General features: G+C 44.8%; 1 protein-coding gene across 2 annotated transcripts in view; it reads right to left on the minus strand.

Annotated features, from left to right (window-relative positions):
• si:ch211-212o1.2 (uncharacterized protein LOC492735 homolog) overlaps positions 1-27,117 on the minus strand; it is a 44,770-nt gene that overhangs the window by 6,283 nt on the left and 11,370 nt on the right. For both annotated transcript variants that reach the window (XM_041837327.2, XM_041837328.2), the window contains 3 exons: positions 15,149-15,268; positions 14,894-14,985; positions 379-523 (listed from right to left, as the gene is read on the minus strand). In XM_041837327.2, coding sequence (XP_041693261.1) covers positions 379-523; positions 14,894-14,985; positions 15,149-15,268 — 357 coding nt within the window. The remainder of the gene's footprint in view (positions 1-378; positions 524-14,893; positions 14,986-15,148; positions 15,269-27,117) is intronic.

Genomic DNA, 27,117 nt, shown 5'->3' on the forward strand with positions numbered 1-27,117 from the left:
CACTCTCACGCTGGTCTTACGTGTTCCTCCATGTCCCCCTCTCCACTCACCCTGATTCTCAGCGAGCAGCAGACATGACAGGTGTGGATGTCACCCTGTCACCCCGCAAGGCTTCCCTGCCCTCCGCCCCGTCTCCTCTTACTGTGACACGGCTCATGACAGGGTCAGTGACCTCCGGCTTGCTCCGAGCCACCCTGAAGCCCTGACATCTTGTCTCTCATAAAACACATCACCCTGTCATGGCCTGAGAGTGCTCCGCGTCTGTCTGTCTGTCTACAGCTCCTCTCCGCGTTGTGTCACACACACACATCCTTTATGGATGAGGACCTTGATCAGGTTGTAATGCATGGGTGTGTGTGTCCATCCCCTCTCTCTCACCTGGCTGGTATGTCAGGAACTTGTAGGCCATATGTGCTAGAGGCAGTATTGTGAGCATGCAGTTGTCCCCATTGGTCTCTATGAAGTCGTGTCGCGTGATGGCTGTGGGGTCAATGTGGTGTTCCCGGAATGGACGGATGAATGCCTGGAGAAAAAGGGAACAAGATAGAGGAGGAGGGAAGGTAGTTAGAGGAATATCATTATGATAATTAACTTACAACTGAATATTCAGTGTAATCCAATCATGTCAGACACAACGTAAGATGGGCTATCCATTGCAGTCACAGACAGAGGTCTACTTAGCGTGTACCTTATCATCTGAAGGGCAACAAAATACCAGAGATTTCCCAAAACAATAAAATGGTCATCAGGTATCGTTACTGGTTCAAATCCGTCTCGGAGGACCATGGCAAATATTGGAACTTGTGCTAGGTTGGTAGGGGTAGCTCTCACAATGCTGTGTCCATTAAAACACAGGGAAGAGATGCTAAAGGAAGGATGAACAGTTAAAGTCGGACGTTTAGGTACACTTAGGTTGGAGTCATTAAAACTCGTTTTTCAACCACTCCACAGATTTCTTGTTAACAAACTATAGTTTTGGCAAGTCGGTTAGAACATCTACTTTGTGCATGACAAGTAATTTTTCCAACAATTGTTTACAGACAGATTATTTCACGTATAATTCACTGTATCACAATTCCAGTGGGTCAGAAGTTTACATACACTAAGTTCACTGTGCCTTTAAACAGCTTGGAAAATTCCAGAAATGATGTCATGGCTTTAGAAACTTCTGATAGGCTAACTGTAAGTCGCTCTGGATAAGAGTGTCTGCTAAATAACTAAAATGTCAAATGTAAATGACATCATTTGAGTCAATTGGAGGTGTACCTGTGTATGTATTTCAAGGCCTACCTTCAAACTCAGTGCCTCTTTGCTTGACATCATGGGAAAATGAAAAGACAGGGGGTGGCTTGCAAGCCGAAGAACACCATCCCAACCGTGAAGCACGGGGGTGGCAGCATCATGCTGTGGGGGTGCTTTTTTTGCTGCAGGAGGGACTGGTGCACTTCACAAAATAGATGGCATCATGAGGAAGGAAAATTATGTGGATATATTGAAGCAACATCTCAAGACATCAGTCAGGAAGTTAAAGCTTGATCGCAAATGGGTCTTCCAAATGGACAATGACCCCAAGCATACTTCCAAAGTTGTGGCAAAATGGCTTAAGGACAACAAAGTCAAGGTATTGGAGTGGCCATCACAAAGCCCTGACCTCAATCATATAGAAGATTTGTGGGCAGAACTGAAAAAGCATGTGCGAGCAAGGAGGCCTACAAACCTGACTCAGTTACACCAGCTCTGTCAGGAGGAATGTGCCAAAATTCACCCAACTTATTGTGGGAAGCTTGTGGAAGGCTACCCGAAACGTTTGACCGAAGGTCAACAAGTTAAAGGCAATGCTACCAAATACTAATTGAGTGTATGTAAACTTCTGACCCACTGGGAATGTGATGAAAGAAATAAAAGCTGAAATAAATCATTCTCTCTACTATTATTCTGACATTTCACATTCTTAAAATAAAGTGCTGATCCTAACTGACCTGAGACAGGGAATTTTTACTAGGATTAAATGTCAGGAATTGTGAAAAACTGAGTTTAAATGTATTTGGCTAAGGTGTATGTAAACTTCCGACTTCAACTGTATGAAAAAACGATTGGAAGCTATATTATGTAAGTCGGTCAGGGGGTGTGCTATGGTTGGGAATGGGATTTTCTACATAAATCCTAAACCCTGGTGTGATCGAACTCCAAAGGGTTAGAGCAGGGATTCCCAAACTGTTTTGGCCCATGTCCCCATTTTTATATCTGTAAATTCTCGCAACCCCAACCATGTGAAAAAAAGTATGTAATTATTAGTCAACATTAACTTTTTTTTATTTGGGGCTATGACAGTCAATTGCAAAACATGAAGTGTATTTCTGATTGTCTTCTCAACTCACCATCACATACTTTTAATGTGGGGCTATGACAGTCAATTGCAAATTAGTCTTTCATAATTTCTCTTATCTCACAACCACTGAGATGGGTGTGCTTGATGCATGTCACGTCGGAGCTTCTCAAAGTCAGGGGGCATGGTCGACAGTGCGCACCTCATCTCTGCTGTCACATCCAACCTTGATCAATATTAGGTTTTAATGCAGACGAGAGCACTGATTCCAGCTTCACACATATGAGCTGGCGAAGGGTACCATGAGTTTTATGGTGCTTTCAAGACAACTAGGTACTCAGAAAATTACGAGGTCAAATCATGACGTCAGTGATCTTCAGGTCGGAAATTCTGAGCTCTAGAAAGAGGCCCGAGTTCCCGCGTTGAAATTCCGAGTTGGATGACCATTCAAAACTATTTTTCCCAGTCAGAGCTCGATTTTTCAGAATTCCCAGTTGTCATGAACGCACTGAAGTCGGAGATTTCCAAGTTCCCAGTTGTTTTGAAAGCGGCATTAATGCTCAGAGGGAGACAGCAGAGTATGCCCTTTGAGTGACCCGTGAATGCGTTGTCTGCAGCATTCGGTCACATGTCAACTGAGCCAGGATCACAGTCAAATGGATTGGGAAGTTGTTATATCTAGCCTAGCTGTAGAAGAACGCACATCTGCACAGTTTCACATTGTACATCACTCTGTCCTTTAATGACGTGCCACTCATTCTGACAACCCATTCATCCGTAAAGCAGCACACTGTCATAAACCAAAAAAACGTACAGTACGACGTACAGCACGTCGTACCATACATAACATTTCTCCCCCCTTTCCAAAACCAGGGACGGGTACCATATATAAAAATGTCCATAGTGCAGGAACCTAGAGTGATACCTGTAAGAAATAAACATTAACCCTTAAACGGAAAGACTCTCCAAACTAGCCAGTTCAGTCCATTAACCTGGAGGTTGACTAAGACACCTAACGGAGCCTAAGAATGAAAAGAGGTTAAGTAGTCCCCCAGATGAGCAGGGCGCGTTCTTGCCCGCATAGGCCTTTGTTCAACTGCCACCGCTTGTGGCTCTGGCCCTTGGGGAACCCACAGAGGCTGCGGCTTGGGTGGTAGTGGTGGAGGAGGTCCATCAGGTGGCGTCTCTGGCCTGTATGTTTGTTTTGTGGGCATTCGTATTCCTTGAGGGGCAGGGACTTTCCTGAGGCAGCTGGCGTGCCAGCGTGATCCATTGCTCATCATGAATGTGGCGGGCCCCAGTTGTCGACTGACCTGCAAGGGGTCCGACCAGAATGAGGCCATTTTGTTGCACCGCTGAGGCCGTCGAGCTCGAACCCAGTCTGACACTTGGATGATTGATTTCGTCACCCTGTGTGCCTTGTCGAAACACTGTTTCATTGCTCTTTGGTGCCTGGTCACTGCCTGCTTTTCTTGGGTGCGCCTAGTTGCCGGTTCTGCTACTCTCTGTGTTCTGAGTCTGTCCAGTGGCAGTTCCATCTCACGACCTAGCATGAGAGATGCCGGGGAGACCTGTGTTGTTGTGTGTTTGCTTGCTCTGTAGTGCATTAGCGTTTGAAACGTGCACCCCTGGACCAGGTGCGCTCTGATGCCGTTCTTCAGCGTTTGGTTGAAGCGTTCCACCCCTCCGTTAGCTTGTGGGTTGTAGTAGGCCGTGCGGATGTGTTTGATTCCCTTGTTGCTGAGATATGAGGAGAACTCGGCAGAGGTTAGCTGGGGCCCATTGTCCGTGGTGAGGGTGAGGGGTAGGCCCCACCTTGTGAACAGGCTGTCTAGGATGTCCACGATGGCCTGTGTTGTGACAGTTCCGACAGGAACCACTTCTGGCCACTTGGTGGTCATATGCCACCACCAGGAAGCGCTGATGGTGAGGGACTGCGTGTCCATGGATTTCGCCACAGATGTCCAGCTGGATGTGCTCCCAGGGGCGGGACGGCCATGAGAGAGGCTGCAGGGGGGGTGGGGCGGACTGTCCTGTTTTCCCACTGAGGAGGCATGCAGCACAATCTCTGACCAGGGCTTCAATGTCGTGGTCGATACCTGGCCACCACACAAGGTCTCGACATCGCTGTTTGACCTTCGTGCGCCATGGATAGAACACGCGCACGCAGGCCACTCGGGACCACAGTGCAAAACCCTTGAGAGACACAGACTTCTTCCCAGCAAGAAAGTTTGTGGCACACAGGCCAGTGCTTTTCGTTCGCCCACAGAGTACCGTTGTTCAGTGGGGCTCCGGGCCCTTGAGGCGAAAGCGATGGGCCTCTCAACGCCATTCTGCAGCTGTGAGAGGACAGCTCCTAGTGCTCCAGCTGAGGCGTCTCATGTGACAATGGTGGGGCAGACAGGGTCAAAGTGAGCTGTGGCTGTGGTGAGCTGGCTCTTCAGTGAGCGGACTGCATCTGAGCAGGCTGCCGTCCATGCCCATGGCTCGTCCTTCTTGAGGAGCTGGCGAAGGGGCGCTCTGGTCTGAGAGTAGTCGGGCAGAAACCGGAGGTAGTAGGCTATCATGCCCAAGAATGAGGCCACCTGAGAGGCTGAGGTCAGTTCCGGGATCCGGTGGACGGCTTCAATGTTCGACATGAGTGGGGTAATGCCTTTGGCCAACAGGCGGAACCCCACAAACTCGACGGCTGGAGCTGCAAATGTGCACTTTCCACCGTTCAGGGTCAGGTTGTTCCGCAGTAGAGCACTGAATACTCTGTGGAGTCGATAATCATGGATGTGGAGGTCAGGGCCGTGGACCACGATGTCGTCCAGATAGACCGCCACACCAGGTATTCCAGCGAGGATGGTGCTCATCACCTTCTGGAAGCAGCTGGGGGCGGAGCTAAGTCCAAAAGGCATGCGTGTATATCTGAACACGCCTTCATGTGTGACAAAGGCCGTGAGGTATCTGCTAGCTGCATGGAGGGGTACCTGAAGATAAGCCTGACGCAGGTCGAGCTTGATGAAGATCGTGGAACCATGAAATTGTGCGGTCAGCTCCTCAGCTGTAGGCAAGGGGTACTTATCCGGGACAACGGCCTTGTTCACAGCACGGAGATCCACACAGGTCTGGATTCCACCTGACTTTTTGGTTGCAATGACCAAGTTTGAAATCCAGGGGGCAGCGTTGACTGGCTCAATGATGCCTGCCTCCAACTGTGACTGGAGATCTTTTGTGACGTCATTTACATGCAAAGGGAATGCGCCGCAGGGGCTGCATGACTGGGGTCACGTCCGGGTTCACTAGGGGCCTGTGAGTGAAGGCTGTGAGGCAGCCCAGTCCATCAAACAGAGTTGGCCAGTTCTGTTGCCATGTGCAGGTAACTTGGTGGATAGCTGACCCACTGTCATCGCTCAGTGTGAATCCCAAGCCTGTGAAGAGGTCGATACCCAGAAGGTTGGCATCCCGCTTTGCAACGTGAAATGTGAATGATGGCAGATGCTTGGTGCCGTAGTGTACTGGGACCTGGAGGGTGCCTACAATGTCTATCTTGGATCTACCATACCCACACAGGGCAGTGGAGGGCTGTTGGAGTGGTAGGTGACTGAAAAACTTGTAGTAAGTGGCAAGGTTGAGCAACGACACCACAGCGCCAGTATCAAGTAGCAAAGGCAAACCCACCTCGCCCAGCTGCACAGTGCATGTCCTGAATGACACATGGTTGGTGGAGATGGTTCGGATTTCAGTGTGTTCATGTTGAGAATGAGATGAAAATAAGGGCCTGTTCTGGGTGGAGCTAGTAGCTGCGGCAGAACGACACACTTTCATAAAGTGATTGTATTTTGAACAGTTCTTGCATATTTTCCCACGGGCTGGGCAGTTTGAAGCCCTTGAATTGTGAGAGCTAGCCCCACAGTTGCCACAGCTACTTCTGTTTGTTTGTCTGTGTGCCTGCTGCACGGGCATGCAGCTATCGACGTGGGAGGGCGTGCGCAGCGCGTGATCATTGTAATGTGCCTGCTCGAGCTGAAGCTGCTGTGTGAGAATGGCTGGGGGCCGAGTGTATGCTGCAGAGCTGTCTGTTAGCATAGTAGATCATTCCAAAGCCCCTTCAACCTGGAGTGCTATTTTAATAGCTCCATCAAGTTGTAAAATATCAGATTCCAAAAGCAGTTTCTCCCTTGTCTTTTCACATAACGTCCCCTCTATCAACTGATCCCTGATGATCTCGTACTGAAGTGTCCCGTAGTTACAAGAGCTAGCCAAATCCCTCAGATTAGCCACGTAGCTTTGAATGGACTCACCCGGCCGTTGGTGTCTTTTCCGTAGCCGGTAGCGTCGGAGGAGCACTTGCTCTTTCCCGGCGAAGTGGTTCCGTAGGAGGCTGACTGCAGCGGTGAATGTTGGAGCCGATCCAAGCGCTCTGAAAATCCTCTGTCCCTCTGTACCGAGGCAGTGACGGAGCAGTGCTGTCCTCCGCTTGTCGGAGATTGTAGAAAGGTCCATAGCTACGAGATAAGTGTTAAAACTTTCAAGACAGTTATTTCACAGGACTGGAGGTTCACCAGGCACGGCGAGGAATGGTGCTGGCGGTGGTAAGCTGAATTCATCCATCTTCGTTGCCAATGTTATATCTAGCCTAGCTGTAGAAGAACGCACATCTGCACAGTTTCACATTGTACATCACTCTGTCCTTTAATGACGTGCCACTCATTCTGACAACCCATTCATCCGTAAAGCAGCACACTGTCATAAACCAAAACAACGTACAGTACGACGTACAGCACATCGTACCATACATAACAGAAGTAGGTCCCAAAGTGCTCTTCCAAGCATTGGAGGTGAGCAGTCATCACTCATGTGGGACACTTACTGATGCTGCTTTCTGTTAGAAACATGCACAGCCGAGGGAAGGGGGCATGGTTCGCTTTTGAAAGACTCGCTCTCCAATAAGAATGATTTCCTCTGAATCCACTGATTCGGTCACTCATCTGTAGAATGTTTTTGTATTTCCCCTGCATGCTTGGGTTCAGTTCGTTCATTTGACCAAATATGTCTGTTACATAGGCAAGGATGTCAGTCAACCAAGTCAGTTTTTAAAAAATTTGTTTTTTTTACATCCATTGTGAATGACAACAGTTCCTCTCTCAGTGCGAAAAATCTTTCCAACACTCCCCCTCGATAACCACCAAGCCTTGGTGTGAAATAGAACATTGTCATGCTCTGATCCCTATCTCCACATAGTTTTGCGAAAAGGCGTGCGCGCAATGGATGTGGTTTGATGTAGTTTACAATCTTAGTTACTTGCTGCAGTATATGTCCGAGTTCTGTGCTCAGCTCTTTTGCCGCAAGTTGCTCTCGGTGTATCATACAATGCGTCCATATGGCAGCGTCCATATATTCATAACTCGAACACCATCAAGCCATAGATGGAGCCCCATCTGTCCAAAAGCCCACCATTCTATCCCATTGAATCTGTTTTTCGTCAATATAGCCACGCAGCACACTGAACATCCCCTGTGCCGTTTCATGCTCGGGAATTGTGAGACATAACAATGTTGTGAATAGCATCCCCCGACATGTATAGCGAACAAAAGTCAATGCATGGGCGTCTCGGCCCTCACAGCTAACGTCCATTTGGAGAGCATAAACTGAGGAGTTTAAGTCGTTCAGTCAGTTTTCTTTTAATGGCTAGCAATAGCATAAATTATTCGTTCAACAGCGTTATCTGACAGGTATTGATGTGAGTTTCTGTGCCTCTGCATCCCCACACATTGTGGCCACACAATCCCCCCACCATTTCAATTGTGGCTGGTAATATCAAAGTCTCTGCAATAGTGTGTGGTTTTATAGCGTAGCGGGCTTAGCCATTCACCGTGGGAATGATTCAAGTGACCGTCAAGTGCGGCCTTTTCCCATGATCTAAGGCGCTCTCTGGGTGAATTGCATCTTTCAGATTTCAATAATTTTAAATTTAGATTTTAAAGGTTAACCACATTACATTAATTTTGAGATGCAAAGACAATATTATAATATATTTTTTTGTATATATATTTTTTTCTCTCCGGATTTTGGAAATTATCCCGCAACTTTTTTCATATCAGGCAACCCCACATAGTTTGGGAACTGCTTGGTTAGAGGTTGGTGTTGGTCTCACAGTTAAACTCATGATCCACTGTCCTCTAGAGGAGTGTACATGAAAGCCGGAGGAGAAACGTCTCCATCACGCTAAAAGGACCAGAGAGAGAACCTGCTATAAAACTGCACAGCCCTATGGCTCTGATCCAGCATCATAATGAACCTTGTAACAGCGGTGGCCGTCACTCACAACCAGCTCGCGCTAAGCTGAGACAGACACCTGCCTGTAACAGCGCGGGTGTCACAAATGAAAAGGGACAGAGGGAGAGAACCGCATTAGCACAAAGAGAAAATACACAATGAAGGTCATTTATTTCCCACATGAAAAGAGGAACCTTTTGGCGCCATATTACCATAGCGTGTCACTGACGGTAAACAGTAATTATCCTGTGTGTGTGGGCAGAACTCAATCACAAGTATATCTGAGGACACATTGAGACACTCTGCTGGAGAAAGGGACACTATCTATCGATATTTTGACAATCACCTTCCTTTCCGTTCCGTTCCTCTCGTTCTCTTCTCCCGGTCTGTCAGAGATGAAAGGAGCGGTAAACCCCAGACCGCACACAGAGCTGGTGTGTGGACTCCTCCGCACACTGCAGCCGCCCGAGTCACACCAGCACTAATCCCACATCGTTTAACGGCCTGCCTCGCCCGCCTTTCACTAATCAGGACTCACATCTACCAACGCCCTGGCAACCCGGCCATGGAAAGGAAATGTCCCTCCCCTCACCCTTGACTACGGACTGAACTGGTTAAAGACGTTCAATTAGAGTTTTTTCTCCTCTAATCACTGTCATTAATGATTCTCCCTCAATTGAAGTTTTTCTGTTTGAACCTCGGGACAAAACGGCGTATCCATCCTCTAAGTGTTTCCTTTAATCTGCCGGTTAAGGGTCTTAAAGCACTCCTTTCTAGATGTCTGTAAATTCCCCCTCTCTTTTTGAAGTCCAATCGTTCCCAGGTGGCGAATCCTAATTATCCCAGACAGCAAAAGGATCGACAGCGAGCAGCGGCCATGTTACAGAGTCAGAGCAGTAACCGCTGCACGGCGGGGCAGGAGGCTGAACAGGGGCTGAGCCGCTCTGGAACTCCAACCAGACAGGCTTCTGATGAAAGGAGTGCAGGCAGCAGGCCCGGACCCCTTGGCTGGAACTACAGGGGGCAGACAGGCTGCTCTGCTAGGACGGCCCCCTCTGCCTCACCAGGGCACAGGTATGTTTTGAGGAATATACTACAGAGGAGAACACAAGGCCTTTGTTGCAGTACAGTAACATACAGTAGCCAACATGTAGGCCCTTACACATCTAGAAGAAAGGTCCCTATCCATTTTTGTTTCATTGTACACCTTTAACACTGTTCAGAATGTATATTATTTTACATTATTTATGATATTCCTAGTGACTATGATCCATGTGTAGTCTAATATGTGGTGAGTTGTACCTGTCATTTCAGAAAGCAATAACACCCACCATCTCAGATTGTTGTGAAATCTTTTCTGTAATTAGAAACAGATAAGATACGCATTCCTGCAACATTATTTTGTTGAAATACTATTTGAACTCTGAGAAATTAAGCTAATTGATTGCACCCAAATTGGCCATTTCAATTTATAGAACTCATAATATAATGGATAAAAGGACAGTAGCAGGTACAGCGGCTTCTAGTGGGCGAAATCTGGTACTTTCACTTAATTTATGGGGAAAATGCAAGTGACTTCAATGGCTAATTTATCTGAACAGGGGGAAAAAATATCTCCAAATTCACTGAGAATACATGACTTAGTATGAATAAAGTCGCAGCTTCATACAACATGTCAAACATAGAGAACTGATACTGTACACTGGCCATTGGGGTGGGGTTTAGGGGGGTCCGTGGGTGGCGTTTGACCATTTATTTGGATAACTCACATTTTAGTCATTGTTAAGAAGAGGTTTTTGTGCAAATTGGATGTTGGGTACTATATTTATTGAATATTATATGAATCCTATAAATTGAAATGGCCAATTTGGGTGCAATCAATTAGCTTAATTTCTCAGAGATCAAATTATATATAAAAAATAATGTTGCAGAAATGCTTATCTTATCTGTTTCTAACTACAGAAACAATTTCAGACCAATCTGAGATGGTGGGTGTCGAAATCCTCTATTGTGCTTTTTGAGGTGGAACAACCCTGGTACTGTCTCAGTGTTACACCTGACTTCACCACACAGCTGTGCTTTGGTCATAGAAACAGTCTGAATACAGTCAAAATACGATACTTTATAATAATATGTATGCAGTTTAACATAAATATTTGTGAAGATCAGTGACGCCATTACACATACCGGATACACAATCATAAGCAGAGTTGGAGATTGAAATGCCAATTCCCTCCTAACCCCCTTTCTCCCCCTGTCCCCTGACAATAGAACAATAAGCCCCATCATCAGCAAAAATACACACACAGCCAGCGATTCATCACCTCAAAGATGACACCAACCACACAACATAAGGGCCAGGTGCTCTTTTAATTGGACAGGATAAGAATGACCTTTTCTTTAATTGGGAGAGGGGAGCATGACCAAGTTGTGCTCATGCATTAATACGGAGCCCAGGGTGCTGTAACCCCAGCCCCAGAGGGGTGGGCAATGTGTAGAAGGTGGGCTGGGGTGGCTGTGGTGGTGGCTTGGGGGGTCCAGGCAGAAAGGTAGTGGTATATCCTGGGGGATAGGATGACATTTTGCTTGGAGAAGCCAAGGGAGGATAAACCACTACAGACCAATAAAGCCCAGTGCTACTGTATGGTAATAACCCTGGATGACTGTACCCTTCACACAACTGGGATGTAGGAGGGACAGGAAGGGGGAGACTGGCTGGATGTGGCCTGCTCAGCACAGGAGCAGGACAGTGGGGGTGGGCGTCGGTGTGCTGGGCGGTGGATTGCAAAAGCACAGGTATACAGACAGTGTGGGTGTGACTTCACTGATATAACTCATTGAGAAATGAGATTATATTATGTTTTGCCTTTGTTTTGCCTAACAATCTCTCATATGACTGATATGTATGTACAGTGCCTTCAGAAAGTACAGTGCCTTGCAAAAGTATTCATCCTCCTTGGCGATTTTCCTATTTTGTTGCATTACAACCTGTAATTTAAATTGATTTCATGTAATGGACATATATAAAATAGTCCAAATTGGTGAAGTGAAATGAAAAAAAGAACTTATTTCATAAAATTCAAAAAAATCAATAACGGAAAAGTGGTGCGCGAATATGTATTCACCCCCTTTGCTATGAAGCCCCTAAATAAGATCTGGTGCAACCAATTACCTTCAGAAGTCACATAATTATTTAAATAAAGTCCACCTGTGTGCAATCTAAGTGTCACATGATCTGTCACATGATCTCAGTATATATACACCTGTTCTGAAAGGCCCCAGAGTCTGCAACACCACTAAGCAAGGGGCACCACCAAGCAAGCGGCACCATGAAGACCAAGAAGCTCTCCAATCAGGTCAGGAACAAAGTTGTGGAGAAGTACAGATCAGGGTTGGGTTATAAAAAAATATCCGACACTTTGAACATCCCACGGAGCACCATTAAATCCATTATTAAAAAATTGAAAGAATATGGCACCACAACAGACCTGCCAAGACAGGGCCGCCCACCAAAACTCACGGACCAGGCAAGGAGGGCATTAATCAGAGAGGCAACAAAGAGACCAAAGATAACCCTGAAGGAGCTGCAAAGCTCCACAGCTGAGATTGGAGTATCTGTCCATAGGACCACTTTAAGCCGTACACTCCACAGAGCTGGGCTTTACGGAAGAGTGGCCAGAAAAAAGCCATTGCTTGAAGAAAAGAATAAGCAAACACGTTTGGTGTTCGCGAAAAGGCATGTGGGAGACTCCCCAAACATATGGAAGAAGGTACTCTGGTCAGATGAGACTAAAGCTGAGCTTTTTGGCCATCAAGGAAAACGCTATGTCTGGCGCAAACCCAACACCTCTCATCACCGGAGAACACCATGGTGGTGGCAGCATCATGCTGTGGGGATGTTTTTCATCGGCAGGGACTGGGAAACTGGTCAGAATTGAAGGAATGATGGATGGCGCTAAATACAGGGAAATACTTGAACCTGTTTTAGTCTTCCAGAGATTTGAGACTGGGACGGAGGTTCACCTTCCAGCAGGACAATGACCCTAAGCATACTGCTAAAGCAACACTTGAGTGGTTTAAGGGGAAACATTTTAATGTCTTGGAATGGCCTAGTCAAAGCCTAGACCTCAATCCAATTGAGAATCTGTGGTATGACTTAAAAATTGCTGTACCACAGCGGAACCCATCCAACTTGAAGGAGCTGGAGCAGTTTTGCCTTGAAGAATGGGCAAAAATCCCAGTGGCTAGATGTGTCAAGCTTATAGAGACATACCCCAACAGACTTGCAGCTGTAATTGCTGCAAAAGGTGGCTCTACAAAGCATTGACTTTGGGGGGGTGAATAGTTATGCACGCTCGTGTTCTGTTTTAAAAAAAATCTTATTTCTTGTTTGTTTCACAATAAAAAATATTTTGCATCTTCAAAGTGGTAGGCATGTTGTGTAAATCAAATGATACAACCCCCCCCAAAATCCATTTTAATTGCAGGTTGTAAGGCAACAAAATAGGAAAAATGCCAAGGGGGGTGAATACTTTCGCAAGCCACTGTATTTATACCCCTTGACTTATTCCACATTTTGTTGTGTTACAGCCTGAATTCAAAATATATTTGTTTTCCTCACTCATCTACACAATACCACACAATGACAAAGTGAAAGCATGCTTTTAGAAATGTTTGTAAACTTATTGAAAATGAAATACAGAAATATCTAATTTACATAAATAATAATAATAATATAATATGCCATTTAGCAGACGCTTTTATCCAAAGCGACTTACAGTCATGTGCGCATAAATTTTTACGTATGGGTGGTCCCGGGGATCGAACCCACTACACTGGCGTTACAAGCGCCATGCTCTACCAATTGAGCTACAGAGGACCAGATACATAAGTATCCACACCCCTGAGTCAATACATGTTAGAATCACCTTTGGCAGCGATTACAGCTGTGAGTCTTTCTGGGTAAGTTTAAGAGTTTTGCACACCTGGATTGTACAATATTTGCCCATTATTCTTAAAAAAATTATTCAAGCTCTGTCAAATTGGTTGTTGATCATTGCTAGAGAACCATTTTCAAGTCTTACCATACATTTTCAGGCATATTTAAGTCAACACTGTAACTCGACCACTCAGGAACATTCACTGTCTTCTTAGTAAGCAACTCCAGTGTTGTTTTGGCCTTGTGTTTTAGGTTATTGTTCTGCTGAAAGGTAAATTTGTCTCCCAGTGTCTGGTGGAAAGCAGACTGAACCAGGTTTTCCTCTAGGATTTTGCCTGTGCTTAGCTCCATTCCGTTAATTTTTTTATCCTGAAAAACTCCCCAGTCCTTAACGATTACAATCATACCCATAACATGATGCAGCCACCACTATGCTTGAAAATATAGAGCGTGGTACTCTAATTTCTTTTATTGGATTTGCCCCAAACAAAAACAACAAAAAAGTTAATTGCTTTGCCACTTTTTTGGCAGTATTATTTTGGTGCCTTGTTGCAAACAGGATGCATGTTTTGGAATATGTTTATTCTATCAATTAGGTTAGTATTGTGGAGTAACTACAATGTTGTTGATCCATCCTCCGTTTTCTCCTATCACAGCCATTAAACTCTGTAACTGTTTTAAAGACACCATTGGTCTCATGGTGAAATCCATAAGCGGTTTTCTTCCTCTCCGGCAACTTAGTTAGGAAGAAAGCCTGTATCTTTGTAGTAACTGGGTGTATTGATACACCATCCAAAGTGTAATGAATAACTTAACCATGATCAAATAGATATTCAATGTCTGCTTCTTTTTTTACTCAGCTACCAATAGGTGCCCGTTTTTGCGAGGCATTGGAACACCTCCCTGGTCTTTGTGGTTGAATCTGTTTGCAATTCACTGCTCAACCTTACAGATAATTGTATGTGTGGAGTACAGAGATTAGGTGTTAAACACTATTATTGCACACAGAGTGAATCCATGCAACTTATTAAGCACATTTTTACTCCTGAACTTATTTAGGCTTACCATAATAAAGGGGTTGAATACTTATTGACTCAACGTATTTCAGCTTTTCATTTTTAATTAATTAGTACAAATTTGAAAAACCTAATTCCACTTTGACATTATGGGGTATTGTGTAGGCCAGTGACAAAATCTAAATTCAATCCATTTTAAATTCAGGCTGTAACACAACAAAATGTGGAAAAAGTCAAGTGGTGTGAATACTTTCTGAAGGCACTATAGTCATTTGTAATCCTTCTCAAGAGTCAAATGATGAGTCTGAGGTCTGGAAATGACCTTGAACTCTGAACCCTGTACCTTACCTTCCCAAGGACAGGGATGTCCACAGAGCCCCAGGTGTCTGCTCCCCAGTGCACCATACCAGAGGCAAAGTCTGCCATCACTATCCCCATTACTGGAGTGGGGAGCAGGGAGGAAAGGAGGGAAAAGTATTTTACCATACACAAATCTTTTGCCATAATATCAGACAATAAATGTTTTGAAGACATACTGTAATTTCAGACTATTTCAAGGTCATTTCAAAGAGAAACAACAAAAAATGTGTTAGAGAAACTTACGGATGCCGAAGATGATTTTGTAGATGTGCACAGTGGAGAAGTTGAGGAGAAGGAAGGAAAGGTTGATGATGAAGAGAGAGAGGCACAGAACTACACTGATCCACTCCTGTAGTCGCTTACCTGAGGAAGACAGCAAATCACACAACATTACATGAGCTACAGTATACTGTATACACTGAGTATACCAAACATTAAGAATGCCTTCCTAATATTGAGTTGCCTCAATTCATCGGGGCATGGACTCTACATGGTGTCGAAAGCGTTCCACGGGGATGCTGGCTGGCCCATGTTGACTCCAATGCATCACACAGTTGTGTCAAGTTGGCTGGATCCTTTGGGTGGTAGACCATTCTTGATACACACAGGAAACTGTTGAACATGAAAAAAACTGCAGCATTGCAGTTCTTGACACAAACCGGTGTGCCTGGCACCTACTACCATACCCCGTTCAAAGGCACTTAAATATTTTGTCTTGCCCATTCACCCTCTGAATGGCTCACATACACAATCCATGTCTCAATTGTCTCAAGGATTACAAATCTTTAACCTCTCTTCTCCCCTTCATCTACACTGATTGAAATTGATTTAACAAGTGACATCAATAAAGAATCATAGCTTTCACCTGGATTCACCTGGTCAGTCCATGTCATGGAAAGAGCAGGTGTTCTTAATGTTTTGTATAGTCAGTGTGAATACAAAGCCACTGCATAACAGGTACAGTAATACAGCTACAGAAACTCAAAAGTACAGTATATTTGCACTTTCACTGAATAATTGTGCTGAGGACTACATTCTGAAGAGTGTAGAATAACTTTATTCCGTTCAGGGGACCTGTCCTGTGATCTACTGTGTTAATGAGCAGAGCGAGGTCAGCCCTGCTACCAGGAGAACATCCCTCGGAGCTCTGTAGGGTCATGGGGTCAACCGCTTTGTGTGTCCGCCACAGTCTGTGTGTGTCCCATCAACCACAGTGTAAAGAGGTAATCGGTTCGATGAAGACAAGTGTATGCCGAGGCTGGAGTCGTGAACCCTCGTGTGCGGAGCAGCACTGACACAGCTCTAAACTCACAGGTCAGGGTGGGCCGGCACGGGCGGGTGGACCACCGTGTCGCCACTCTGCCCCAGTGGGCACAGAGCCGATTAGAGGGTTAGTGAATAATTCAGCAGGCTACAGAGCGGTGCGGAGTTGCTTAAGCTGGAGCCAGCCGCCCACTCCTGTACTGAACCTCATCACCACATCCACGGAGACTAGCCTGATCCCTTCTCCCTCTGCTTCCTTCTCACACTACCTCTCAATTCAGATTTCCTTATTTTATTTCTTTACCTTTTAACCTTTGTGTTGCTGTCCCTCACTCTCTTCTCCATATTCAGCGCTTCTTTCTTTCTTTCTTTGCCCTTTTCTGCGGATGCAAGGCGTCAAGTGCCACAGTGAAGCCAGGCCTTCTGAAACTTTAATGCCATTAGACTTTCCTAATGGAGTAGATTGGCATGCTAGGAGTTAATGGGATATTGATGACAGCTTTTAATAGAGCCTCTCAGGCTTAACTGACACCAATAACCTAAACCAAGTTAACCAACCAGTCCAATACTCATGGGAATATTAGTTTCACACCTCCCTCTCACAAGACATAGAACTGGTCCTCAATCATCATAGAAGAGTCCACACACAACCCTTCACCTGTGTACTGTCTCATCTCTCACACAGCACTTGTTTACGCTGTACTAGCCATGTAGTGATGATGGAGGACACTAAAATGCTCCTAGCTGTTATGAGCTGCTCTAAATGAAACAGATTAATCAAGTGAGAAGCATCCAGGTGTGCACGCTCTGTATGGCGGTGAGGCCAGGTGTGTTGTGACCAGCTGTGGAGGACAGGTGGGCAGCAGAGGCTCCTGCAGAGCACTGCCTTCAGAGACCGGCAGGCCTCTACCACTTACCCACTGTCTGACCTCACTTCTTACTAGCCACTGACACAAAGACACACTGGGATGCTAACAAAATCCTTCTATGTGTGCAAGATCCTTTCCAAGGTCTGTAATGATCCAACATTTAAGAGATGGTACCTTTTGTCAAGGGGGGTGCAACCTAATACTACAGAACATATACTGACTTGACAAAACATTAAGAAGACTTTCCTAACACTGTGTTTTGCCCTCAGAACAGCCTCAATTTGTCGGGGCATGGAGTCTACATGGTGTCTAAAGCATTCCACAGGGATGCTGGCCCATGTTGACTCCAATGCTTCCTACAGTTGTGTCAAGTTGGCTGGATGTCCTTTGGATGGTGGACCATTCTTGATACACATGGGAAACTGTTCAGCGTGAAAAACCAGTGAAAACTCAGTGGAACAAAAACTTTGGCCCCAAATAATATATAGACCACACCATTTACAGAAGGTTAATAGCACCATAGGTTTGTTGTCTCCACACTAAATATGACAACATTTCTACCATTCTGTCAATTTTACCCCCCCCAGGGTTGAGCAGTCGAGCCACTGTCAGGTGATCTGCATCAGCCCTTGGATCCCTGGTGAGAGGAGAAACTAGGCCAGGCCTCGACAGAGCAACCGCACACAGCCAGAAACACAGTCCCCCTGTCCATAGGACCAGAGTGGTGTTCTCATTAATACAGTTCTGACAACAACACGCTCCCTGGCAATCCCTCTTCCATCGCTCACACCAGAAGCCCCCGACTCTGCACGCTGGCATGGGGAATTAACCTGGGAGGGGCGGGAGATGAGGAAAGGGGGGTGCTAATAGGCTGAAATTAATCAACGACGCCTGAATCGGCGCAGAGGGACGGCACCAGCACCAAACAACACCCTGTGAATGCTAATGGCCTTCTCCTCTCTCTCGCTCTCCCTCCATCTCACCCTTTTACCTCCCGCACCGCTTTACAGTGCAGCAGCAGAACGGGCCCCATCTCTCCTGCCATAGTGGCGCATCACACTGACAAAGTAAATCACACTGACAAAGGAAGTGATTTCTGAACCTCTCAGTTCAAGGAATCTTGCAATATGAGTAGCTCGTGACATGGATCTCTGAGTGAGGGTGTTGGTAAAATACATGAACCAGTAGGAAGGAACACAGTTTTTTAAAATCATTCCTCCTGATACATGGGACTAATTGAGTGTGGTTGGGGTCTGCCTCTGAGTTCCAGGAAAGGCCTCTCCGTGTACCTGGCCTAGTCTGCTGTACAGATGCCTTCAATGAATCGACAAGCATGTACCATAACGTTGTATGAATATTGAGCAGCGCCCGAGTTACTTATCACAGTAGTCAATATCTTGCTTGTCCTGTGGAAGTCATAGTCCTGTGTAAACAGATGCATGATTCGCATGCTTTCTTTACAGCACTTCAAAGCATGCCCAGTATTCCGCCTCTATCTGGTCTGGACAAAGGGATCTTTTCTTCCCTCTCTCCGGACTGTGTTGTCCTAAACGCAGGGGCCTTGTGTTCTCAGTACAGAGTCCCTTTGAAAGACAGCCTCTCACCTCCTCCATAGCCACAGACAAAAACTAACTGACACACCCAGAATGGCTGCCTTTCACAGCACAAAGACCGAGTCAGTGGTGCCAACATACCATGACAGCATCATTCTCTTCCTGGCTTCTCTCTCTCCCCATACACCCCCCCCACACACACTCACAGGCGCGCATTCGCACACACACTTTCACATGAACATTCACAATACAATTACAAACATTTATTCATAGTAATTACTAAAACATTACACATGCAACAGTGTTGATAGATGCATAATTCTCTAGATGCATAATTATCTTCATGAATAGACACCTCTCTGCTCTTTCTCCCTCTCTGTCCGGATCTCTGTAGGCCAATCTTCGGGGGGGGGTGCTGTAGTAAAGTGGGTCATATGCTTAGAGCGGGAGAGACAGAGAGACTGAGAAAGAGAAAAAGACAGAGGTAGAATTCCCCTGATCAGGATGAACGGATCAGTCACAGGCCTCGTTCCTTTCATCTGTTCTCAGTGGACATCTCAACCTGGGACACACACCACACACACAACACATCACACACATGCAACCACACACACACACCAGGCACCAAACACAGAGAATCCATACATTACCCTATGGACAAGAACTGCAACAAAAAAAATTGACAAATAAGACAGATTCAACGACTGCATAACACCCACACACACACACACACACACACACACACACACACACACACACACACACACACACACACACACACACACAGCCCAAGAGAGTGGTATCTAGGCCTGGCTCCATCCTCTTTCCCCTGTGAACAAGGAGAGAAAAGAGGAAGATCCCGTGGTGTGTGGGAGGGATGTCGACTGACCCTGATGGGGGCCGCAGATGAGTAGGGTGGGGGAAGGGGGCCCGAGAGATACAATACAGTAGAACACGTGCACACACACACACGGATGTGTAGTGGGGTAATATTTGTCGTATGTATATTATTTATACCACACATGCGACCATGACACGAATATGTAATTAGCCTATTAAAATGTTTATCTGACTCCATTTAACATTATAGTAAACCCATGTGCAATCTAGAAATGTCTGAGAACGGAATTCTAAATACAAGTGTATTTAATTACTTTGTAAAATGAATGATTACATTATACAAGGCATAAGCCTAAGTTAGAAAGCATTAACAAGCATTACAAGGCATTATTCTAGTCATGATCAGAGAGGGAGAGAAGTCATAGCATAAAAGGCCTTGACCCAAGAGTCTTTGGGATAGAGAGAGAAAGACTGTCCTGTATATCTCACCACAGCAGACCAGGAACAGAAGAGAAAGAGGCAATGAAGCTAAGACCCTTTTATAACATCAGACTGGTTTGGATTCAAAATCTGAGTTGACTTTTTCATAAATGGGTCTAAAGTTATACATTTCAGCTCATTTTATTGGCTGACCCGTGCTGGTTTAGAAACCAGTCCGAAATTTACAACACAATTGCTTTTATGATTTGTCTGCTGAGAACGTGGAAATATAGAGTTTCATTAACTGATTGATTGTAATTTTCACAGTGCCAGAACATTTTCTGTACCTATTTGTTATAGCCTCTTATGCATTGTTTCTTTGATTGGAATATTCTTAGGATTTTATTGTTCTTATTTACTTTCAGTACAATAGCGGTGGGAAAGGTATTTGCTCAACACTATACTGATTGTTTTATTGTGTTCTCATTTGTTTCCAAACTCAACCCTCTAAAGGGGGAGGACTAATTGTTTATTACCGTATATTGTTACAATTTTGATTTGAAGGTGATGCTGGACGGTTGGTTGGGCTTGTTTCCTTTCATCCATCCAGATCATTTGTCTCCTAACTCGTCATCTGTTTGGATCAGGTAGTTGATGGGATAACTAGTTTTCATATTAATGAAACTTTATTCACAACTTATTGTTGTTGTCATTACATTTACATTTGAGTCATTTAGCAGACGCTCTTATCCAGAGCCACTTACAGTTAGTGAGTGCATTTATTTATAAAACATTTATTTCGTAATCTGTATTTGTCATACATTGCAGAGTATGACATCATGATGTGTGTACTTTTACTGCTATTTCGAATGTTTTCAAAGTCTTTCACAAACAGTGGTGCGTCGTCAAATGTGAAACGGACTCCGATGATGGGCCTGACCTGTCCAGCTAATCCATACACACCTTCTGATGGAGGTGATGGAAGATTCTACTATGGGACAGCTGACCATTCTAGGCAGTGCACCCCTGGAGACTGACGTTGCACCCTGGTAGGAGGATACCTTCTATGAGGAGAGCACCAGGACCCTAAAGACCATGGACAAGAGGTTAATGCAGGCCAAGCAGACGGCGACTATCTTGTTGAGTGTCTCCACTGTGTCCTGGCAAGCCTTTGGGAGGTAGTACATGGACCCAATACTGTAATCACCTCTCTCCATGTATTTCTCTGGTTTCTCTGATTGTCTTCTGCAATGCAGGGGAAAATTAGAGAAGGTGATACAGACGTGCCCACGGAAGTCCTGGGGTCACTGACAACAGGAGAGGTGTGAAGACTGATAAAACTTGAATCAACAAAATTAATGTTACTACGTGAATGAAATTGTCATGTTTGGATTGTTTCAAGAGTTCATAAAGAGCTACGACTTTTATATGTTCTATTGTACTGTAAGTACTATGGATTTATTGTTACAGAGAAACTGTGTTGGAAAGAGGAGCAACAGGTGTGCGCTCCTATCATTTAAATTGAGTTGATTAGATTAGAATCTGGGTGTGTTTTCCTGCCTATTGTGTTAATGTTAATTCAGGTTGGGCGTGAGTTCCATCTTGAATTTGAGAACTTGTTAGCAAGCTCCTGTGTGTATCACACACACACATCGTTTTTTCTCTTAGAGATTATTTTGAACTGAAGACACGTGTAACCACGTTAAGTCTTATTTATACTGAACAAAAATATAAACGCAACATGTAAAGGGTTAGTCCCATGTTTCATGAGCTGAAGTAAAAGATCCCCACATTTTTCCATATGCACAAAAATCTTATTTCTCTCAAATTGTGCACAAATTTGTTTACATCCATGTTAGTGAACATTTCCCCTTTGCCAAGATAATCCTTCCACCTGACAGGTGTGGCATATCAAGAAGCTGATTAAACGGCATGATCATTACACAGGTGTACCCTTTGTGCTGGGGCCACTTTAAAATGTGCAGTTTTGTCACACAACACAATGCCACTGCTGTCTAAAGTTTTGAGTGAGTGTGCAATTCGCATGCTGACTGCAGGAATGTCCACCAGAGCTGTTGCCAGAGAATTTAATGTTCATTTCTTTACCATAAGCAGCCTCCAACATCGTTTTAGAGAATTTGGCAGTACATCCAACCGGCCTCACAACCGCAGACCAAGTGTAACCACGCCAGCCCAGGACCTCCACATCCAGCTAGTTGAAATTGTTGCATGATGCATTAATATTTTTTGTTCCGTATAGTTGATAGTCATTTACTCTGTGTTATTCTGTAATATATCATGTATTTCATGTACACTGTAATTGTTTGAGTGTTATTTCTTTCGTGACAAATAAATCCTATTAGTTGAATTGAGTATATGCATTCCTAATTTTACAGATTAATTATTTGATTGACTATACGTTCATAATTTAGTAGGTCTATTGGTAAATATAATCTACACTACACATAGTACATGCTTGGGTTCCACCTTTACATCCCTGGTCTACTTGACTTAATAAATGAATGCTAAAACATTGGTCGCCAGGATTAGCTATTTGTAACTAGCCTCTTAATAAGTGCATAACGGTGCACGATAGACATGTTCATTATAGTCATACTGAGAGGTGATGCAAGCCTCGCTACCTTGACTAGATCCTCCAGTGACGTACAAAGCCTGTTGCATTTATTCACATAATAATGAAGTAAGATTGAGTAATGTAGTTTACTATCATATTCAACATAATTTTCATTCAACTACAGATGCACACACATATAAACACAAGTGCACACACATCACTAAATGGAAAGCGTCCTCTATTCAAGCAATGGTCAAGGTCAACAGTTAAATCCATTCTGAAAGCTCCATGTTTTACATGTCATGTGTGTCTATGTCTATTGTTTTCAGACATAATGGATGTTGGGCTCTGGATCTGAGAGCTCAAGGAATTTGAAAAATGTCAGCTCTATTGCTCCTCACTTAAAATGATGAGCTCTATAATTAAGTTATTTAAAGTGGAACTGACAGCGTTTTTAACTACTTTGCAGATATGAAACAAACAGACAATCATAATATCAGTAAAAAATATCAAATTCCCAGTTTATGCTACAAAACCAGCTTTTAAGAGGTTTTAAAAATAGGTTATATTTGACTCAACATTCCATGACGTACACTAAGGCATTGTTGGCAGAATAGATGGATGCAGTTCAATGCATGATTCATATAATTCCCCAATACATTTCTTGGTAGTCCAAAAAATATTGCTATCAGGTTGTAAAATCACAGCTGGCCTGGTACATTGTTTGCTGCCTCCATTCGGGATGCACTGTTTCAATTTCAATGACTAAATATTTTGTACAAAAACGGATGAATGTGACTAAGGCTGGGAATGTCAATACAATCAAACTAGCTAGATAGCTAGCTAGCTGCTAGGAGGATGTCATGTCATTGGATAAGTGGGTGAGTGACAGACTTTTTCCCCTCATATCGTTGTCAGTGGCTATACACAGCTAGAGATGCAGGTGTCATTTGGTTAGCTAGCAAGAACTTGAACGACTGTTACAGTATCCAGTTAGCATATCTCTTGCGTTCGCAAATTCACTCTGGCTATCTACTCCGATTTCAGAGCACTCTCGTCTGAATGTGCCAGAGCGCAGAATAACTGATTAATTTACGAATGGGCAACACCCGCTGAATATGATCGGTGTCAGTAAACGTAGGCAAAAAAAGTAAGTTAGTCACGAACACTCTAGATAACATGTAAACAGCCTAGCTAACCAGCTCTGCTAGGGCGAGTAAAATGGTCAGAGTGAGGTGTTCTCTCATTTGTGTCTGGAAGTAGCTTGCTAGCTAGCTAGCCATTGGCAGGCAAGCTTCAGAAGGACGAGTAGGCTACAATTCCCCATCGTTTATCAGTGCAATTTTGACGGCCAACTAGCTGAAAAAGTTTGAGAGGTTTATCTAACGTTCCTTCGTTAGATTTTAGCTCATCTAGCTCTGGCTAGCATTAGTTGTTGATTTTGTTGTTGATGTGCATAACTGAGGGAGAGAGAGCCTACCTTTTCATGGTTGTTTGATCAATAGGACTGTAAAGTTCCCAAATGTAAGAGGACTCCCGTGGTATTGACCTATTTGCCAAAATCCAGTCAGGTGTAGTCCAGTTCAAAGTGATTTATGGCAGGCTTGTGTGGCAAATGGCTTGTTTGCATAAAGGCCTACTGTAGCTCTGATTGGCTATGGTGCACCGGTCTGCGTAGACTCTGGTCCTGAAGGATACTTTTTAATAGGTTTTATTTACTGCAGTGTCTATTAATTGTCCAAATGCACGGCCGCTTTTCCACTCTATATTGTTATAGAATGTTCACAAATGCCTTAGTATACTTAATTCCAGGTCAGGACCAGTGTATCACACACTGCCGCGGTGTCAATCAACCCCTAACAGGTCAGGACCAGTGTATCACACACTGCCGCGGTGTCAATCAACCCCTAACAGGTTAGGACCAGTGTATCACACGGTGTCAATCAACCCCTAACAGGTTAGGACCTGATTGATGAAAACGTGAAAATGACCATATCTAAGTGCTCGCTTGTCAGGATGTTATTCCTGGGGGTGTATATGAACATATTCTTAAACTATTTTATGTTGCTAAAATGCTGTCATTTCCACTTTAAGTCTGCATTGACATTAACAATAAATCTATGAGGTATACTAAAGTATGTGGACACCCCTTCAAATCAGTGGATTCTGCTATTTCAGCCACACCCGTTGCTGACAGGTGTATAAAATCGAGCACAGCCATGCAATCTCCATAGACAAACACTGGCAGTAGAATGGCCCGTACTGAAGAGCTCAGTGACTTTCAACGTGGCACCGTCATAGGATGCCACCTTTCCAACAAGTCAGTTCATAAAATTTCTGCCCTGCTAGAGCTGCCCCAGTCAACTGTAAGTGCTGTTATTGTGAAGTGGAAACATCTAGGAGCAACAACAGCTCAGCCGCAGTGGTAGGCCACACAAGCTCACAGAACGGGACTGCCTAGTGCTGAAGCGTGTAGCGCGAAAAATCGTCTGTCCTCGGTTGCATCACTCACTACCGAGTTCCAAACTGCCTCTGAAAGCAACGTCAGCACAAGAACTGTTAGTCGGGAGCTTCATGAAATGTGTTTTCATGGCCGAGAAGCCGCACACAAGCCTAAGATCAACATGCACAATGCCAAGCTTCGGATGGAGTGGTGTAAAGCTCGCCGCCATTGGACTCTAGAGCAGTGGAATCAAGTCCCCGCAGCAATTTTCCAACATCTAGTGGAAAGCCTTCCCGAAGAGTGGAGGCTGTTATAGCACCAAAGGGGGGACCAACTCCATATTAATGCCCATGATTTTGGAATGAGATGTTCGACGAGCAGTGTCCACATACCTTTGGCCATGTAGTGTATCTGAGTAGACTGAGCTTTAAAAATGTAAATGTTCCCCCAACCCATTTCCAAGTTCAGCTCTACACTGATTGACTAACTCCTTGGGAGGAAAATATTCAGTTTAATAACAGTAATTAGACCAGTTTCCCACTGCCTACATCCTCACTATAGCAAAGTCACCAGAAGATACAGAAGGAGAGTTCTATCAAATATTAATCACAGGCTTTGTCCTAATCTACTTGGGCAGAACGTGTGTGTTTGAAACTGTGCATCCAGCCTAATGTATTTAGCTGCCCTGGGGGGTGTATAATTGAAGAGCTCAGCAGGGGCAATGGCAGGTAGCCTACCTGCCTGCCTCGCTCTCTCTCTCTCTCTCTCTCTGCAGCGCACATGCAGGAAGGCGTGTAATGCAGTCAGGTTTACAGTAGCACACACAGCGTCTAACAAATGGCTTGCGCTTGTTTAATGCACGTCTCCTGTATTCTGCTCACTACCTGGGGCGGTCCAGAGGCCCAAGTCGACCCGGGTCAGACACAGAGCACAGGTGAGTCGAGGCCAGCGCACTGAGCTCCGCTCTCAGCCTGGTCTTGAAGCCGCGACCCCGTGACCCTGGGGCCAGGAGTCCAGAGCCGGCTTTCGACCCCTGGGGTGGGGTGAGCCTGGCAGAGGGGGTCTAGTGAGGGGCTTCAATGATTCAGCCCTCTGCCAGAGTACAGCAGGTTCACTTCTCTAATGGAGGTGACTGAGGTGGAGGGAGGAGCTTTGGGTGTGAAGAAACACTGCTGGCAGACAGGGGGCAGTACTGGGCTAGTGGGCTCTGCTCTGTTGCTGGGCTGGGGCGGTGTAAGGTTCTGTGTTGCTGGGCTGGCTGGTTTGAGCGTACATTTACATTTGACATTTTAGTCATTTAACAGATGCTCTTATCCAGAGCGACTTACAGTTAGTGCATTCATCTTAAGATAGCTAGGTGGGACAACCACATATCTCAGTCATTGTAAGTACATTTTCCTCAATAAAGTAGTTATAAGCAAAGTCAGCGCTAGTGTCAAGTGAGAGTGTTTGTTTTTAGTTGGGGCGAGGGGTCAAGGAGGGGTGCTGTGGGATTAATAAAGATATTATTTGTAAGGTTCTGTATTGCTGGGCTGGGTAGGGCTAGTGTAAGGTTCTGTGTGTCAGGTTGGCATGGGGTTGGGTTCAGTCAGACTGACGTGGGCAGGCAGTGTCAGGTGTAATGCTGTAGAGCAGCCTGAGAGTTCTGACTCCTGAGCTGCAACACAAACCCAATGCCTGATGCCAACTTGTGGAGAGACACTTGATAACACACTCCACAGCTTTATACTACTCTTCCTCTCTTTGTATCTGGCTCACAGCTGTCTACAGGGTTTAAGTCAGAGTATTTTAAAAGAGGTCAAAATAAGTGTGTATGTGCTTCACAAACAGAGGTCTTCACTGCTGTAGCAAGAACTCTTGTATTTTATCTTTATGAAATCCAAGTCACCTCAGGCCACCTTCGTAAATCCTTGATAAGATACATTTCTGATGTTGTTTTGGTAACAAAGGTCCTGTAGAAATACTGTGGAACACACTGACATACAACTGACTGATGATGCCTAGTTCCAAAGTGAAAATAAGACTGAGGTGTACTTTTCTTCACTGGCTCGGGCCGGCGGATCTTCCTCCAAAGTCCAGAGGCCAACTGCATGCCAACTGCATGTGGACAAGCTGCCCTGAAGCATACACAATAATGTATGCACACATGACTGTAAGTCGCTTTGGATAAAAGCGTCTGCTAAATGGCATATTATTTATTTATTTTATTATTATCTGAAGGACAGTAAGCTGATATAACATTTACTCAC

The sequence above is a fragment of the Coregonus clupeaformis genome, chromosome 19, assembly GCF_020615455.1.
Source record: "Coregonus clupeaformis isolate EN_2021a chromosome 19, ASM2061545v1, whole genome shotgun sequence".
NCBI lineage: Eukaryota > Metazoa > Chordata > Actinopteri > Salmoniformes > Salmonidae > Coregonus > Coregonus clupeaformis.